The sequence below is a fragment of the Podarcis bocagei genome, assembly GCF_964188305.1.
Source record: "Podarcis bocagei genome assembly, chromosome: Z".
Classification (NCBI taxonomy): Eukaryota; Metazoa; Chordata; class Lepidosauria; order Squamata; family Lacertidae; genus Podarcis; species Podarcis bocagei.
Genome location: NC_138140.1, coordinates 18521906 through 18539069, shown reverse-complemented (window position 1 = coordinate 18539069; position 17164 = coordinate 18521906). Strand labels below are relative to the sequence as shown.

The window sequence follows — 17164 nt, the reverse complement described above, 5'->3', positions numbered from 1 at the left end:
TACTCTGAGTAGAAATTAGTTGGGTACTGCTCCCCATGTTTGGTGCTTGTAGAAATGTTTTCACTGGAAGTGGAAAGCGAGAGGGTTTGGTGAGTAACACAAGCAGGGAAGGCAGCCCCTAGTTATTCCCTGCTCGTGTTGCTCACCAAACCCTCTCTCTTTCCATTTCGCCACAAACCTCCCTCCCCTCACAGTGGGGAGCAAATTAACTTTGCAGGCAATAATAGCAAAGTAACTTTGCAGGCAGCCGAAAAAAGGTGGGAAACAGGTTCCTGTGGCCTACGATTCAGATGAGGAGGAAGAGGGACTCCCTATGACCTACGATGAGAAGCGCCAACTCAGCTTGGATATCAACCGCTTGCCGGGGGAGAAGCTGGGCCGGGTGGTACACATCATCCAGTCAAGAGAGCCCTCACTCCGGGACTCGAACCCCGATGAAATTGAGATAGATTTCGAAACCTTGAAGCCTACCACGTTACGGGAGCTGGAGAGATACGTCAAATCCTGTTTGCAGAAGAAGCAACGGAAGCCGTTCTGTAAGTGGAGGGAGCCTTCCAGGACCCATCCTGAAATGAGCAGGGCCATATCTTAATTATTTTTATCTACCTATATATTGCATTCATATCCCACCTTTCCCTCCAAGTAATTCAAAAAGGCATACATGAGTCTCTTCCCCCTCCTCATTTAATCCCACTCATTTAATTCCCACAACAACCCAGTGAGGTAGGCTAAGCAACAACTGGTCCCAAAGGTTGTAAACAATTAACTACTTTTATTTTTAGGGGGTGGCCCACTTCTCAGTGCCAGAGGCTATGCTTGCATGCAGAAGGTCCTGGGTTCATTAGAGATGCTACTGAGGTTTAAACCTGGGACCTTCTCCATGCAAAGCAGATGACCTGCTACTCAGCTATGGCTTTTCCTCTAAACATGGCATGATTCTAATCCTCATAGTTCTGAGGAAAGGGCTGGATTATTTAATAGGAACATAGGAAGCTGCTTTATACCGTCAGACCCTTGGTCCATCCGGCTGAGGGACGTCTATGCTGACTGGCAGAAGCTCTTTTCCCAGCCTTACGTGGAGATGTCACTGGGCATTCAACAAAGCAGGTGCTCTACCATCTAAGGCCCTTCCCTCACTCACAGTGGCATAACATGGGTTGTCAGCACCTAGGACAAGGTCCAAAACCCATCTCTCTTCCTCCATCTCCTCTGTGTTTGCCTTGACCTTCCCCACCAGCCTGTCAAAAGAAGTTTCCTTCAAGGCTGTTCCCCCAGGGCAACTGCCCCAATTGTCCCCCACACTACTCCACTTCTCAGGTTTTGGAGTTGGGGAGATGCAATTGCATAACCCACAAGAGGCCATCTGACCCCCACCCAGCATCTCTTGGGAGTCATTGGCATGAGGATGCAAAAGACAGTGGTTGCTGACTCTTCCTTCTCTCTCCACATGTCACCAATTGTGCCTTTCTCCCCCGCAGCTGCGAGTGGGAAGAAGCAGGTGGCAAAGTCGAAGGAGGAGATTGCTCAGGAAAAGAAGAAGGAGCTGGAGAAGAGGCTTCAGGATGTCAGCGGGCAGTTGAACAACAACAAGAAGCCTGCGAAAAAAGGTGAACAAAACCTCCTCCCTTCCTGTATGCATTTACTAACTGCATCTGATTCCCTGTTTTGTCCTCACAACTTTGTGAGGTAGGTTAGGCTGAGAAGAAGGGGCAGGGGAGTGTAACCGCCCCAGTAGACTTCATGACCAAATGGAGGATTTGAACCCATGCCTTCTTGGTCCTAGCCTCTGACACTCCTGATTCCTGCATTACAGGGGGTTGGACAAAATGATCCTTTGGGGCTTGCAGTTCTGTGATTCTAACCACTATACTGTGTTGGCCATTGTGAACCTGCAGCCTTCCCTATGCAAAGCTTTGCATGCAGGACCACCTCTCCTAGTATCAACCATCCTGGCCATTGTGCACATTATCTGAAGCCCTTCTTCACGTGCCTCCTCCACAAGCAAACTGGAGGGTGGCAACAAAAGACAGACCTTTTCTGTGGTGGCTCCCCATTTGTGTGATGCTCTCCACAGAGGCGCTCGCCTGGCGCCTTCACTGGTCTATATTTAAGCACCAGATAAAAGCATTCCTCTTCTCCCATGCCTTTGACTAATTAAACAATCTATGGACTTTTAAACTGAGGAGGGGGATGTTATTGTTTGTAACTATGGGTTTTTCATTTGTTTTTATATTTTAAACCACCCTGTGATACTTGGATGAAGGGCTGTATAGAAATGCAAATAATAATAATAATAATAATTATTATTATTATTATTATTATTATTATTATTATTATTATTATTTTATTTTATTTTATTATTATTAATGATGTCCAAGAATAATATAAGTAGATAGGAAGATGCTGTTGGATCATGCCAAAGGGAGCCCATCTAGTTTTGTATGCTGTTTTCACAGTGGCCACCCAAATGCTCCAACTGGAAGCCAGTAGGTAGGATCTGAGCAACAGCAACTCTCTCCACTTGTGATTCCAAATAATTGGCATTCCAAAGCGTAACTGACAGTGGTGGAAGAGCATAGCCATCTTGGCTGGTTGCCATTCATAGTCTTCTCCATGAATTTGTCCAACCCTCTTTTGAAGTCATTGAGTTTGGTGGCCATTACTGCCTCCTGCTGGAGTGAGTTAACTATGCCCAGAATTAGACTTCATCACTCCTGGGGTTTTTATTTAGGGACCTAACAGGGAAGGAGGTTTTGTTTTGGCTGCATTCACACAACAGTTTATTCCACTTTAATGATGCTCCCCAACCAATTTCTGTGTTACAGTTGAGCTTCCACATGGTGTAAGAGCCAGTTTTGTAAATCTAGAGGAACATAGTACATATTTAGCACTCATTTCTGTGATGCCAGAAAAAATCCATTTGCAGCCTCCTTAACCCAGAAAATCATGGGAGCAAAGAGATAAAATGTGGGGCAGTTACGCCAACCATACAGTTCTCTTCTGCCATTTTCATGGGGAGAATAATGGCGGAACAGAAGTGTGCATGTGCAGAAAGGGTGGAGGAGTAGTACTGATGCCCAGTGACATTTGTCGTTCCACAACTGGTACGAATGAAATTTAGCACAACATTCCAGTATATTGGTTTAAAAAGCCACAGTGTCATAACTTAGAGGGTAGCTGGAGGTTTTTAAGCAGAGGTTTGATAGCCATCTGTCATGGATGCTTTAGTTGGTATTCCTGCATTGCAGGGAGTTGGACTAGATGACCCTTGTGGCCCCTTCCAACTCTATGATTCTTTGAGTCTATGATCCTTCTAATGCAACAGGTACTGCAATGTGAAACGAGTGTTAGAATATGGGACAGAAGCACTAGTGTTTTCATCCGGGATCCTAATTCAACGTTCCACACGTCCGAATGCACTATTTTTAGCCTAGAGAAGTTGAATCTTAAATATCCAGACTGAAGATTGCTTTCACCTAAAATGCTATTTCTTTTCTCATTTCTTTTGCTAGAAAAATCTGGCTCCACCCTTTCTGGAGGTCCCTCTCGCCTGAGCAGTAGCAGCTCCTCGGAATCGGGGAGTAGCAGCTCAAGCTCCACTTCGGACAGTAGCGATTCAGAATAAAGCAACAGACCCTTAAATGCTCCCGGACAGCGAATGGACGTCTCACAGGCACTTGCCCCGGAAAGTTCTGCAGCGTCCCCTTTTGCTTCTTCCTCGTTACTATATTTTTTAAAAAAACAAACCAGCCTGCTTTCTTGCAACAGGACCAGCTCTGCATCTCATTCCACCCCTCTACTTTTAATTTTTCTTTTAATTCAGTGTTATAAAACCTTCCAGAATTTAATTTCCTCCCCCTACTTTCCCCACCCAGCTTTTATTAGGTTGCAAGATCTTTTTGGGGTGTGTGTGTGGCTAGACTTTTTAAGGCAAGAACTTTCCCTTGCATATAAGGTCTCTAAACTTTTTTTAAAAAATCAAATCATTGAGACGTCTTTTGGTGACCAACAGCAAGAGATGTGGGAACTGGAGAGATGAGTAAAAAAAACGTTTGCGAGATGTAATATTAAAAAAGGGGGGTGTTTTTTGGTAACTTTTCTCTCTTACTCTTCCCTCCTCCCCCATGGAAATTCCTTTTTAATACAGCCCAAGACTCAGCTCAGTGCTGCTGCTGATGCGGAGTGGGGAACTTTTTAAATGGGGTGGGGTGGTGGGGAGGAGAACCTCTCTGTAAAACGGTACTGTATCTGAAAGACATTAGCTTTTGAAGTAGTTGATTGTATTTGTTGCTAGCACTAGTATTCCTAACCTCCAAGGGGCCCAATCCACCATGGAATGCTCCTGGGCATGCCCCCTTCTCTCAAATGAGAGGGAGGTGTACAAAATGCACCTCTCCTGTTTGTTTTGGTGGGGTGGGAGTACAGAGACCATGAGCAGACCTTCCTTGTGGATTGGGCCCTGCGTCTACATGTGTGCTGAAGAGCATCATTTTATATATATATATAAATATATTATATATATATGAGGGAAGGAGGAGAAGAAAGCTCACGTACTGTGGATTGTTTTAAAAATGTACCTTTTTAGATATTTCTTTTAAACTTTTTTTTAAGTAAAAAAAATGATACTAGAGATTTGTGCTTCTGTTATGAGAGGTTGGCTGACCTATTAAAGCTAGCAGATGAAATTGTTGAAACTCAAAAAACAAAAAACTGATTTGGCTACAGGATGGGAAAAGGAGAGGTTGTTTTCGCTCTGGGTGTGTGCATGGAGGAGGTTGAGAGGCCTACAATACACATCACAAGCATTAGCTTTAAAAAAAAGTCTGGGAATGGTCCAATCCCATTGTGCACACCTAGAGCGCAGGAAGAACGTCACTGATGTAGAACTCTGGGTGAACCCAATGACCTTTTCTCGGCAATCTGCAAACCTTGGTTGGTGCTGGTGCTGGGGGATGGGGGTAGTAGCCCTTTCCAGTTTTGCTTGCTGTTGTTAAGGGTCTGTGAAGTATTGGTTTGCATCCAACCAAATTCCCCTCAAAAGTAGACCCACTGAAATGAATGGATCTAAGTTGGTTGGGTACCCCTTACTTTCACTTGGTCTGCTCTAAGCAGCACCACATTCACATCATACATTTAAAGTGCTATGAGACCACTTTAAACAGTCATGGCTTCCCACAAAACATCCTGGAAACTGTGGTTTGTTCAGGTTGCTAAGAGTTGTTAGGAGACTCCTCATCCCCTTCCAGAGCTGCAATTTTCAGAGTGGTTTAACAATCAATCCCTCTTCACAGGTAACTGCAAACCATAGTTTTGGGGAAGGAATTGGGGGCTTGGGGTATAAGCACCATGAACAAACTAGTTCCCTTAATTCTTTGAGGGAAGCTATGGTGGTTGAAAGTAGCACCATAGTGCTTTAAATATGTGGTGTGAATGTGGCCTAGGACTAGCAATTGGATACACCCCTTGATTTAACATTTGTACAATATTCTGTAGCGATGGCTTTTAAAAAACGAAACCCTCTCACCCTGGTCAGTCTGTTACTTGGGACCTTTTCTATGTGATGTCATTCAGTCTCTTTGCCCTAGGTCCACATCATCCTTTTGTTGAGGTAGGAAGTACCGAGGTACCTCTGGTTACGTACGTAATTCGTTCCGGAGGTCCGTTCTTAACCTGAAGCACCACTTTAGCTAATGGGGCCTTCTGCTGCCGCCGCACCGCCGGAGCACGATTTCTGTTCTCGTCCTGAAGCAAAGTTCTTAACCCGAGCTACTATTTCTGGGTTAGCGGAGTCTGTAACCTGAAGTGTGTGTAACCTGAAGCATATGTAACCTGAGGTATCACTGTATTCACATTAGCCAGTGAGGCATGGGGCACCACTGTCCAGTTTTTGTGAGGTCCAGACTTTTGAGAGGTCCGGACAACATATGGAAGCCATCTGCATCCTGAGTAGCTGTTGTGGTGTTCCTCCATGAGGAATGTTTGGAGAGCTTCTAGCAACACAAACCCTACTGGATCAGACCAATGGCCCATCTAGTACAGTATCCTGTCCTCATGGTGACACCTGGGCTTAGGTGATGTGATGCCTTCTGGAGGTGACTGGACTCCAAATTCCCATGGCCTCCAGCTAGTGTGACCAACAGCCAAGGATGCTGGGAGCTGGTGTTCACCAGCATTTGAAGGGCACCATGTTGACTGCAGGAGGCAGTCCTTGGTTGCTGAGAAGTTGTTAAGAGCTACAATTCCCAGGGTGCTTAAACAATCAGTACCTCTTCTTGGGGATGCCCATATGCTACTGGGCTAAATTCAAGGTTATTGCATTAATTTACAGGGCCGTTAATAATCTGGGCCAAGATAACTTGATCACCTTGAATCCCTTATATCGCTGCCCAATTACTGAGCTCTTCAAGGGAGTTGGTAATCCCCTGTGACTTGGATGCATGGCTCATATCAACCAGGAGCCATGTTGCGTTCAGTGTTGTGGCCCCAGATTTGTGGAACTCCATTCCAATTGAGGTCAGACAGACCCTCTCTCCCTGTTGATCTTCCAGTTCCTAATGAAAACTTTTTTTATTATTATTCCAGCAGCTATTTCAATTTTATAGTTTTAACTGATATTTTTTTAAGAAAATATATTGTATCTTTGTTAAGAGACTCATTGTAGTGAAGTGGTATATAAATTGTTTAAATAAACATAAATTGTGATATTGTGATAGGAATAGGGGGTTTCCTAACAACTCCCAGCACCCTCAACAAAGAACAGTGTCCAGGATTCTTTGGGGAAAACTATGCCTGCTTAAAGCGGTATCTTAGCTCTTTAAATGTATGTGGTCTATGTTAGGTCCTATCTACACCATACACTTAAAGCATTACGATACGACATTAAACAGTCATGGCTTCTTCCTACAAAGAATCCTGGGAACTGTGGCTTGTTCAGGGTGCTGAGAATTTCTGGAGACCCCTATTAGAGCCCTCACAGAGCTACAATTTCCAGAATTCCCTGTGAAGAGAGATTGACTGTTAAACCACTCTGGGCACTGTACGTCTGGGAGGAGGAATAGAAGGATTTCCTAACAACTCTCAGCACCCTCAGCAAACAACAATTCCTGGGATTATTTGTGGGAAGCTATGCCTGTTTAAAATGGTTATATAAGAGTGTGCTGTAAATGTATAGTGAGGATGTGGTTAACCATAGAGCCAATTGCTTAACTTAAGGGCACATTCTTGGCTTAGCGGGTCACTGAGGTGCATAGTTGAGACCCAAGCAAAGCCCCCCAAATAGGAAATGAATTGGAGGGAGGGTGAATCTCTCTTGATTCCTTTTTAAACCCTTTTTTTCTAACAGTGGAAAGAAGCTCTTAAGACTGGAAAGCTACTTCTGTGTTGTGAAAGTGCAGGTTTCCCAAATAAACCTTTTACCTCAAAGGAAGGGGGGAGGGGGGATACACTGGGGTGCGTGTGGGGGTGGGGAGAGATAACAACACTTTTGTAAGATTCATCAATTTTTCTAGAAACTATTTTCTCCAGTCTGGATCCCTGCACTTTTTTCAAAAGACACACTCCATAATTAACTGTCCCTTGTTTTGTTTTTGTCTTCTTGTATATACAAGTAACTTTATTTATTAACACCAATGGTCACTTAAAAAACAAACTATCCTGCATTTTGAAGAGTGACAGAAGAAGAAGAAAAATGCAGATTTGTTTTGGTATTTTTTTTAAGAAAGAAAAACAAAGTTCTAAAGAATTGGGAGTACTTTTAATTTAAATGTATTTGACTTTAACCAACAGGTGCTATGGCTCTTTGATAGTTTCCTGTGCTGGGTGCTTAATTCCTTATTTGTGTATTCAGGGGTTTTTTCCCCCCAGGGATGGGTTTAGGGTGGGGATTTGTTTGCTTTCTTTTTTTGTACAGACTTTGGACTTGACAGGTATTAGTACCTTCCAGATAAAAGCATGATTTATTTGTATATTCCTAGTTACCCCCTTTCCAGGTCAGTCTCTGTATCTTTAATTGTTTTAAAAGTAGAACAGTTTGGAAAAAAATAATAATAAAGGAACAAAGACCTGATTTATTTATGTATTTTTTGAGGCAAATACCACTTCTGTAATACACACATTTGTAAAGCCTTGGGATGGGGTGTTGGGCAAATGTGTGATGATCACAACTCTGTTTTCAATTTATTGTGCAGCAGAGTTAATAAAAGTTGTAGGATTGGAAATTGCAATGCAGAAATCACAACTAAAGAAACCATGACAGATGGTCATCCAATCATTGCTTAAATTCCTCAAAGGAAGGAGAGTCCACCACCTTCCAAGGGAGTCTGTTCCACCGTCAAACAGCTCTTACTGCCAGAAATCTCCTTGCAACTTGAAGCTATTGGTTTGGGTCCTAACCTCCAGAGCAGGAAAAAACAAGCTTGCTCAGTCTTCCATCATTTCTCCTCTTCTTTGGGCTAAAAACACCCAACTCTTGTAACCATTCCTCACAAGTTAACCTAAGGTTTCTTTGGGGTTGCCAGACCAATCCTTTTTTAAAGCTATTGATGTTGGTCGCCATCACTGCCTCCTGTGGGTGTGAATTCCATAATTTAACCAGGTGCTGCATGAAGGAGGACTTTTTTAAAAATCTGTCTTTAATCTACAAAGGGACCACATCTGGCAGCACAGCAGAGGTCCCAAGCTGCCCCAATCTTTACCAAGGTCTACAGAGAAAGGAGGAAGCTTGGGAGAGAAGTAAAATCAAATCTGGGCAGATGAGATTTTGCTGTTTTTTATGCCAAGTTAGGTCCATCAGTTTCCACTCGACCACCCAAGGCAACCAAGATCTTGCTTGCCCTTCATCAGCCAACTCCCACCCCCACCGTGCCATGGCAATGCTAAGCTCCAACCCATCTCACTAGGCTTTGCTCCTCAGTTCTTCACATCTTGGTGACTTGGATCTAAAAGGGTTTAGGTTATACTTCCAGTTCCCACATCTCAGCGGTAGGGTCCAAGAAGCTGCCTCTGCAGGGTTGCCAGACCTCCAGCTCTCATCTGAAGCCTTTTTCTGAGCCATAGGTGGTCAGTGGAGGTATTGAATCTCCAGGTGGGCAAGAGAGCTTGGGAGGAGCTGGCTACAAATTATAGCATAGACACTATGCAGTGTGTGCCCACCTCCCCACGTCTCTCCCAATTAACCATCTGCAGGACCTTCTCTGGGGTGGCATCACCCTAGGCTTCAGGTTGGGGCCTTGAAATCTCAGCATCTGGGATTATCTAGACCTGGCAGCTGTTGGTTAAAATGACTGGTGACAGCAATGCTTCTGAATACCAGTTGCTGGAAACCACAAGGATAGGGGACTGCTCCTTGTGTTCAAATCCTGCTTGTGGACTTCTCATGACCACTTTGGGAACAAAATGGACTAGATGGGCCACTGGCCTGATCCAGCAGGCTCTTATTTTCTTATGATATTGTTCCAGTCCTGTGGTTCATTTTATCCTGTTCCTCAAAGCTCAGAATGGTGTAGGTAGCTGTATTTTTGCCCCCCCCCCTCCACCAGTTGTGTCCTATCAACTACCCTGTGAGGTAGGTTGCATCTTACAGAGCTACATTTTTCCCCCTAAAATAAAGTAATATTCTAGTCCTTGTAGTTCTAAATAACTAGTCTGAATTAAATAGGAGCATAGGAAGCTGCTTTATGCAGAGCTCAGACCCTTGGTCGATTTAGGTCAGTACAGTCTACACTGACTGGCAGCAGTGGCGCTCTTGAGATTTTAGGCAAGGGGCATTCCCAGCTATCCTTGGAAATAGCATTCGGGATTGGGACCTTCTCCATACAAAGCAGGTGTTCTGCCACTGAGCTGCATCTCCTCCCCTATATTTAAGTCAGGGTCTGCAGGAGGGTGGAGGCCTAGAGAACCTGATTAACCAAAGTGTGTGACATGGAACATTTGAAAGCTGTAGAGCTGGAAAGAACCTCAAGGGTCACTACAGCTGCTCCTCTTGCGCCCTACACAAGAGGCAATAGGAATTCCCAGAATGCCATAAGTCCGGTGCCTGTCCAAGCTAAATTGAACTGTCAATCTCTGCAAAACAGACTTTGCATTTGGCAGTCAGAGTGTGTCCACACAAAGAAGCAATAATTTGCTGCAGCCACTGACACAGGTATCCCTTCTTCATTTTTAATACTGCAAGTGATGAACAAAAGGCATTTGGTTGCAGAGAGAAGTGTACATCTTTAAAAGGTTTTTTTAAAACAAACAAAGCAAAACTCTTCTGAACTGTTCCCAGCCACTTCCATCCCCAAGACCTAGCGTAGTTCTGTTAGCACATCAACAAGTTAACACAGCAGCAATTTGACAGTCCTGGCCCTAGAAAGCAAAGTCCAAGCTTGCATTCATGCCTGCTTCAGCGTGAGAGGATGAATGGGGCAAACTCGTGTCCATGAGAGATTACCTATTCACTTCAATTGCCTGCCTCCCTTAGCAAAAGAGAAGTGCTCATGCAGGTGGGTTATCATATTATTTTCCAGATCCTGCCTGTTTTAGAGGGAGACAGCTATGTGGACATTTAGCAAGCGAAGCTGGCATGGAAATGGGTGGTGGTGGAATGCCTCCTGTTTGTAAGCAGCCAGGGGTAAAGGTGTGTTAGAGCAGGTGTTTTGAACTGCACTTCCTACCTCCCCAAAATGGTCCCTATGTGACTCCTCTCCAGAACAGATGATTGGGAATAAATCTTTGCCTACATCAGCACCACTTAAAACAGGGAGATTGTGGCTCTCAATGGTGATGTCAGGTGAATGGTACAGGGTAACATCTGGAAGACCCCGGGCTCCCCACCTTCAAATTCCATCTGTAATGGAGAGTCCTGGGTGGGATAGGGGTGGGTGAGTGAGGACGAGACATTCACTGTTGTCTATCAGGAACAGCCTTTTGCAGAGTAGCAGCAAATGAAGTTTCAAAATTGATTTGGACAGATTCAACAAATGTAGGCAAACCTGAGGCCCCTGAAAATCCATTTCCCAAATTGCTTCGGGAACACCGTCCAAAAATGCAGTAGAAGATAAATAGAGCTACAACATAAAAATAAAACTTTTTTTTTAAAAGGAAAACCACTTTCTGGGTCCATTTTGGTTAGGCTAGAGATTGGGCTTGCTTGCTCACTCTTAGCTCTTGAAATCACATCACACTGCAAAACCTGGATTGTCCAGTATCCCTGGGGATGTCCGCTTTGTTCTTATCCCGCACCAAGATCGCCTGGTTGCCATATTGTGAGTACCACATGCTGTGGCTCCTGTTCAGGTACGTTCCTGGTGGCAGAGACTCAAGTTTCTGCTGCTGCTGCTGCCAGATCAGCAAAGAGGCATCCCTGTACCGGAGACGAGCATAAGTCTCGGACAAAGCTTTCTCGGCCAGGGGTGGCCGTCCGCTCATCCCCACGGCTACCACCTGTTCACAAAATATGAAGGAAGCCTTGTTGCCATTGTCTTCCGGCTGTGGCTCAGGGCTTATAGGGGAGGTGTTCTGGGCTAGGAGAGAAATGCTGCCAGACACAGCAAGTGCAGGAGGCGTAAGGGCGGCCTGTGGTCACAACAGGAAACACTCCAGCTATGGACACATCATCAGAAGGCGCTTGATTCAAAGGGCAAAAAACAGGCTCCACCCAAGTCTATTAGGCTCCTGCAATCCAGTTCTGCCCTGGAAATTCTCACGAGTCCATATAACGCAGAAGGGTTAAAGGTTACTCAGAACCATGAGGACCATCATCTTAATCTTAAGGAGAGGGCTGTACCAAGATGGTAGAGTCCTGATACAAGAGACAGCCCATTCTCAAGAGTCCTTTTGCACCTTCCCTTGCATCTCTTCCTTGCTGTGACCTCTTTCAGCCCGCCTCACCCACCTCTGCTTCCTAATCTTGTCTACCTTTTGAACTCACCTGCCCCAGTTTATTGCTTCTTCAGGGACTGGAGAACAAGGAGCCACCAGGACTATGCTGGGAAATAGAGGAGTATGGGTGATGTTCTTTTTCAAGTCAAATGGGGAGGGATTTGATGATTGATTCTTGAACTTGACTAAAGGACAGTTTGGTGATTCTCTTGCTTGCTCAGAGGATGGAAGTCAAGCTGAGTGTAGATGACACATCTGTTTCCATGGAGAGAGAGTGCCAGAATGCTGGATGCTGGGACCATCTCCAGAACTGGTTGTGGACTTTTTCTACTCATTGCCAACTGGGCTGGGATCAAATCCAAGTCACTTCTCTTTGATAAGGAAGAATCTGCAGAACAATCAGAGATAGTTAGGATACGAGAATGCAGGAGCATAACAGAGATTGATAAAAGCATTCCAGGTTTTTGGCATATGAACATAAGCTGCCTCCTAATGAGTCAAACCACAGGTCCATCTAGCTTAGTACTGTCAACACTGACTGGCAGCAGCTCACCACAGTTTTAGGCTGGGGACATTTTCAGGGCAAAACTGGATTGTAGAAGCCTCAGCACTAATAGACTCAGATGGTCCTGGTTGCTTTGCTCTTTGAGTCAGACTACTGGTCCTGCTAGCTTAGTATTGTCTACACAGGCTGAGAGTAGTTCCTCAGGTTTCAGGGGCAGGCCTTTTTGGAGGTTCTGGGGGCTGAACCTGATACATTTTGCATGGAGAACAACTGTTCTACCACGGAGCCACAGGCTTCCCTCCAAGCACAGCTATAGCCTAGCAGTAGAGCACAAGCTTTGTACATGAAAGGTCCTGGGTCCAGTCCCCAGAGGCATCTCCATGTAGGTCTGGGGCGGAAAAGACTGCCAGTACTGAGTTGTTTGTTTTGCTTAATTAACAAACTCTACAGACTTGCTTATTCAGCCAATCGATAAATCTCTGAAGTGGTTTACACACAGCAGTCTGAAATATTTATAAGAAACACAGATAAAATTAACAAACTTTAAGAACAAGGAGACAACAACAAATTATCAAAACAGAGATAAAGTCAACAGATTTTAAAAACAAATGCTAATTATCAAAACATAGATAAAGTCAACAGATTTCAAAAACAAACACTCATGACAAAACAACATGTTTGGCTTGACTCGGCTAAGCAAAAAGCTTGGGGGAAAGTGCCTTGTTTTAAGACGCCTGAGTTTCTGTCCTACAGGACTTAAAAGGAGGATGCTTTTTTAACATGTACTTTGATAAGAACATAAGAAGCTCTTGCCGGATCAAGGCAAAGGGGGTCCACTGTCAAAACAGCATCCTGTTCTCACAGTGGGGAACCAGATGCCCCAATGAGAAGCCCACAAGCAAGAACTGAGAAGAACAGCAGCAACTCTCCATCAACTGGCGTGCAGAAGCAGCCTGCCTCTGATACTGGAAGAAAGACCATAAGAAATGCCCTGCTGTTGGATCGGACCAATGGCCCATCTACTCCACCATCCTGTTCCCACAACAGCCAACCAGATTCCTTAATGGGAAAACCGCTAGCAGCACCCAAGTAGAACAGCAACTTTCCCCATTTTTACCAATCCATCTCCTTTATTGGCATGCAGAGCATATGAAAGTACAGTGGTACCTTGGTTTACGAATTTAATCTGTTCTGGAAGCCCGTTCTTAAACTGAAAGCGTTTTTAAACAGAGGCGCGCTTTCCCTAATGAGGCCCCCTGCTGCAGATGTCCTTCCACTGTTCAGATTCTGTTCTTAGACCGAGGTAAAGTTCGCAAACCGGAGGTCCGTTCTTAACCTGAAACTGTTCTTAACCTGAAGCACCACTTTAGCTAATGGGGCATCCTGCTGCCGCCACGCCGCCAGAGCATGATTTCTGTTCTCATCCTGAAGCAAAGTTCTTAACCCGAGGTACTTTTTCTGGGTTAGTGGAGTCTGTAACCTGAAGCATATGTAACCTGAGGTACCACTGTATAGTATAGAAGTAAAAGCATAAAACTGGAGTCTGTTCATAACGCTAATCCTGCTGACAGCAGAGACCCACACTGCAATAGGTGGATTTTGATGCTTTTGCTGTCGACCACAGCAAACTATGGCAAGTTCTTAAAGAAATGGGAGTGACTGGTCACCTCATCTGTCTCCTGAAAAATCTCTAGGTGGGACAAGAAGCTACAGTTAGAACTGGATATGGAACAACTGATTGCTTCAAAATTGGGAAAGGAGTACGGCAAGGCTGTATATTATCTCCCTGCTTATTTAACTTATATGCAGAATTCATCATGCGAAAGCCTGGACTGGATGAATCGCAAGCCAGAATTAAGATTGCCAGAAGAAATATCAACAACCTCAGATATGCAGATGACACAACATTTATGGCAGAAAGTGAGGAGGAATTAAACAACGTTTTAATGAGGGTGAAAGAGGAGAGCGCAAACTATGGTCTGAAGCTCAACATCAAAAAATCTAAGATCGGGGCCACTGGTTAAATAGAAGGGGAAGAAATGGAGGCAGTGAGAGATTTTACTTTCTTGGGCTCTATGATCACTGCAGATGGTGACAGCAGTCACGAAATTAAAAGATGCCTGCTTCTTGGGAGAAAAGTGATGACAAACCTAGACAACATCTTAAAAAGCAGAGACATCACCTTGCTGACAAAGGTCCGTATAGTTAAAACTATGATTTTCCCAGTAGTGATGTATGGAAGTGAGAGCTGGACCATAAAGAAGGCTTATCGCAAAGAATTGATGCTTTTGAATTATGGTGCTGGAGAAGACTCTTGAGAGTCCCATGGACTGCAAGAAGATCAAACCTATCCATTCTGAAGGAAATCAGCCCTGAGTGCTCACTGGAAGGACAGATCCTGAAGCTGAGGCTCCAATACTTTGGCCACCTCATGAGAAGAAAAGACTCCCTGGAAAAGACCCTGATGTTGGGAAAGATTGAGGGCACAAGGAGAAGGGGACGACAGAGGACGAGATGGTTGGACAGTGTCCTCGAAGCTACCAGCATGAGTTTGACCAAACTGTGGGAAGACAGGAGTGCCTGGCGTGCTCTGGTCCATGGGGTCACAAACAGTCGGACACGACTAAACGACTAAACAACAACAACAACAAAGGACGTCCCTGCAAACAACCCTAAAGCTGGGAAGAGGCGGGCAGGGGGTGCAGAAAGAGAGACGTCGTTCAGCCCCCTTCTTCCATCTTCCTGTCCTTGCTGACGCGCTTAAGGGTCCCCGACTGCGGTCACTCACCTACCTCCCGGCATCCGTCGGGGCGTACTGCCGCGGCCGGGCTGCAGGGCCCGGCGCCTCTTCGTCCTGCTCCTCCTGCGCGTTCTTGGCGTCCCCGTTTGTCTCTACGCTACGGAGGAGGAGGCGGCAGCGTCGACGGGCGGCGCTCCGAGCCTCTCCGCCCACTCCTGGCAGCGGGAGGAGGAGGGAGAGGCTGGCTGGCAGAGCCGCCTGAGCCCGCCCCCGTCTACCGCGGCTTCAGAGCTAGTTCCGCCCGCGTGCCCTAGCCCACCCTGGCCAGGAGCCCTGGGGGTCGCACTGCAGGTCCCGGAGGGCCACAAGGAACGGGGCGCGGCCAGAGGAGGAGTTGGGCACCTGCGTCTTCCGCGGGGGGCTCTTTACAATGCTAAAATCTGCAACAAAGAACTCTCACCTCCCCGGCTCAAACCGCAGTTTCCCCCGATCCGGTGGGGAAGAAGGCCTGACAGTTCAGCCGTTGCGATGCCCATTAAGCTTTGCAGAGCTGAGCTGCCGGGAAGGTTCCACCCCTTATGTAAGATGCTGTAGCGCTGCTGAGTTCTCGTCCCTTTCACCAAATGAGGATGCTGTCAAGTCAAGAGCCCCTGGAAAAGATCCAGTTTTATTAAGAGATCTTATGCACCGAATAAGCGCCAGACAAGGTCGGGACACCATGGATTCTTTTGTGAACATGCCGTTGAAACATTTCTCCAATGCTTTTGTGCTGTGAAAAAGTAAAAATAAAAGCCCATAATGTCAATAAAAGAGAGAGTGTAACAATTCAAGAAAACCCGGAGGATTTATACTGTGTGTGTGTGTGTGTGTGTGTGTGTGTGTGTGTGTGTGTTCGTTTAGTTTTTTTTAAAAAATAAAGAGCTTGTTTCAGCTGAATCCATCCAGGGAGTTTCTTCCATAACAAGACCAATCACTCAGTATTGTCCACACAGCTCTTCTGAATTTCAGGCTGTGTGTGTGTGTGTGTGCCTTTTGCCAGCCCCACTGGATATGCTGCTGGGGACTGAACCTGGGACCTTCTGCATGCAAAGCGCAGAATCATAGAATTGTAGAACTATAAGGGACCCCAACTGTCACCTAGCCCAACCCCCTACAATACAGGAATCACAGCTAAGGAACCTCTGACAGGTGGCCACCCAACGTCTGCTTAAAAACTTCCAATGAAGTAGCATCCAACACCTCTTATCGTCAGAAAGTTATCAGAATCTCCTTTCTTACAGTTTGTATCAATTGGTTCAGGTCCTTCTCTCCAGAGCAGCAGGAAATAAGCTTCCTCCATCTTCTATGTGAATGTGACAGCCCTTTAGCTATATGAAGATGGCTCTTCTCCCAGTTTCCTCTTTTTAGGCTCGATAACATGAGGATGCTAAAAGTATCTTAACAACAACAGCAGCAGCAGCAGCAATTCCCTCTAGCAAGAATGCTTCAAATAACGAGAGATAGAAAAAGTACCAAGAAGACGGAACAATACCTGCTAGCCACCAACAAGGGGCAGCAGATCTGTTCTCTACACCAGTGTTTCCCAACCTTTTTTGGGCAAAGGCACACTTGTTTGATGAAAAAAATCTCGAGGCACACCACCATTACAGCCCCGTGACGTCAGCGCGCAGCGTCACGCCGGGAGGGACGCACGAAAGTGTAAGTTTCAATTTTTTTCCCTCCCCCTTGCCGGGGAACCTCCAAGCTTTGGGGGTGGGGGGGGGAGGAGGCAGCAAAGCGAGGCAGGAAGAAGAGCGCGGCTTGGCTGGGTGAGCTTTGGCAGGGGCAGGGAATGAGAGCCGCGAGGCAGGTGCTGCGGACGGAGGCGCTGCCCGTCGAGCTCGCAGGCAGCCAGGCAGGCAGACGGCGAGAGCCCCACGCTGGGCGGCCTCTCCTCGCCGCCGCCGCCCCGCCTCTCGCCGCCCGACTCGCCCGGCTCCCTCCAGGCAACATCTCGCGGCACACCAGGCAACATCTCACGGCACACTAGTGTGCCGCGGAACAGTGGTTGGGAAACA

At 46.0% G+C, this 17164-nt stretch overlaps 2 protein-coding genes across 6 annotated transcripts in view; one reads left to right on the top strand and one right to left on the bottom strand.

Annotated features, from left to right (window-relative positions):
- The window catches only part of BRD3 (bromodomain containing 3), a 37287-nt gene extending 29222 nt beyond the window's left edge, over positions 1-8065 (top strand). For all 3 annotated transcript variants that reach the window (XM_081178724.1, XM_081178723.1, XM_081178725.1), the window contains 3 exons: positions 244-536; positions 1479-1607; positions 3513-8065. In XM_081178724.1, the coding sequence (XP_081034850.1) occupies positions 244-536; positions 1479-1607; positions 3513-3625 (535 nt within the window). In that variant the 3' untranslated portion in view covers positions 3626-8065. The remainder of the gene's footprint in view (positions 1-243; positions 537-1478; positions 1608-3512) is intronic.
- A 2065-nt stretch (positions 8066-10130) lies between these two features.
- Positions 10131-15503, bottom strand: BRD3OS (BRD3 opposite strand). Of its 3 annotated transcripts, XM_081178930.1 has the most exons (3): positions 15156-15503; positions 11912-12250; positions 10131-11424 (listed from the first exon to the last, which is right to left on the bottom strand). In XM_081178930.1, exon 3 carries the CDS (start codon positions 11407-11409, stop codon positions 11155-11157), a length of 255 nt encoding a protein of 84 aa, XP_081035056.1. In that variant the 5' UTR covers positions 11410-11424; positions 11912-12250; positions 15156-15503; the 3' UTR covers positions 10131-11154. The 3 variants fall into 3 exon arrangements, with proteins under 3 accessions (XP_081035056.1, XP_081035054.1, XP_081035055.1); XM_081178928.1 differs by having other exon boundaries at positions 10131-12250; positions 15156-15500; XM_081178929.1 differs by having other exon boundaries at positions 10131-12250; positions 15160-15500.
- Positions 15504-17164: the final 1661 nt, after the last annotated feature.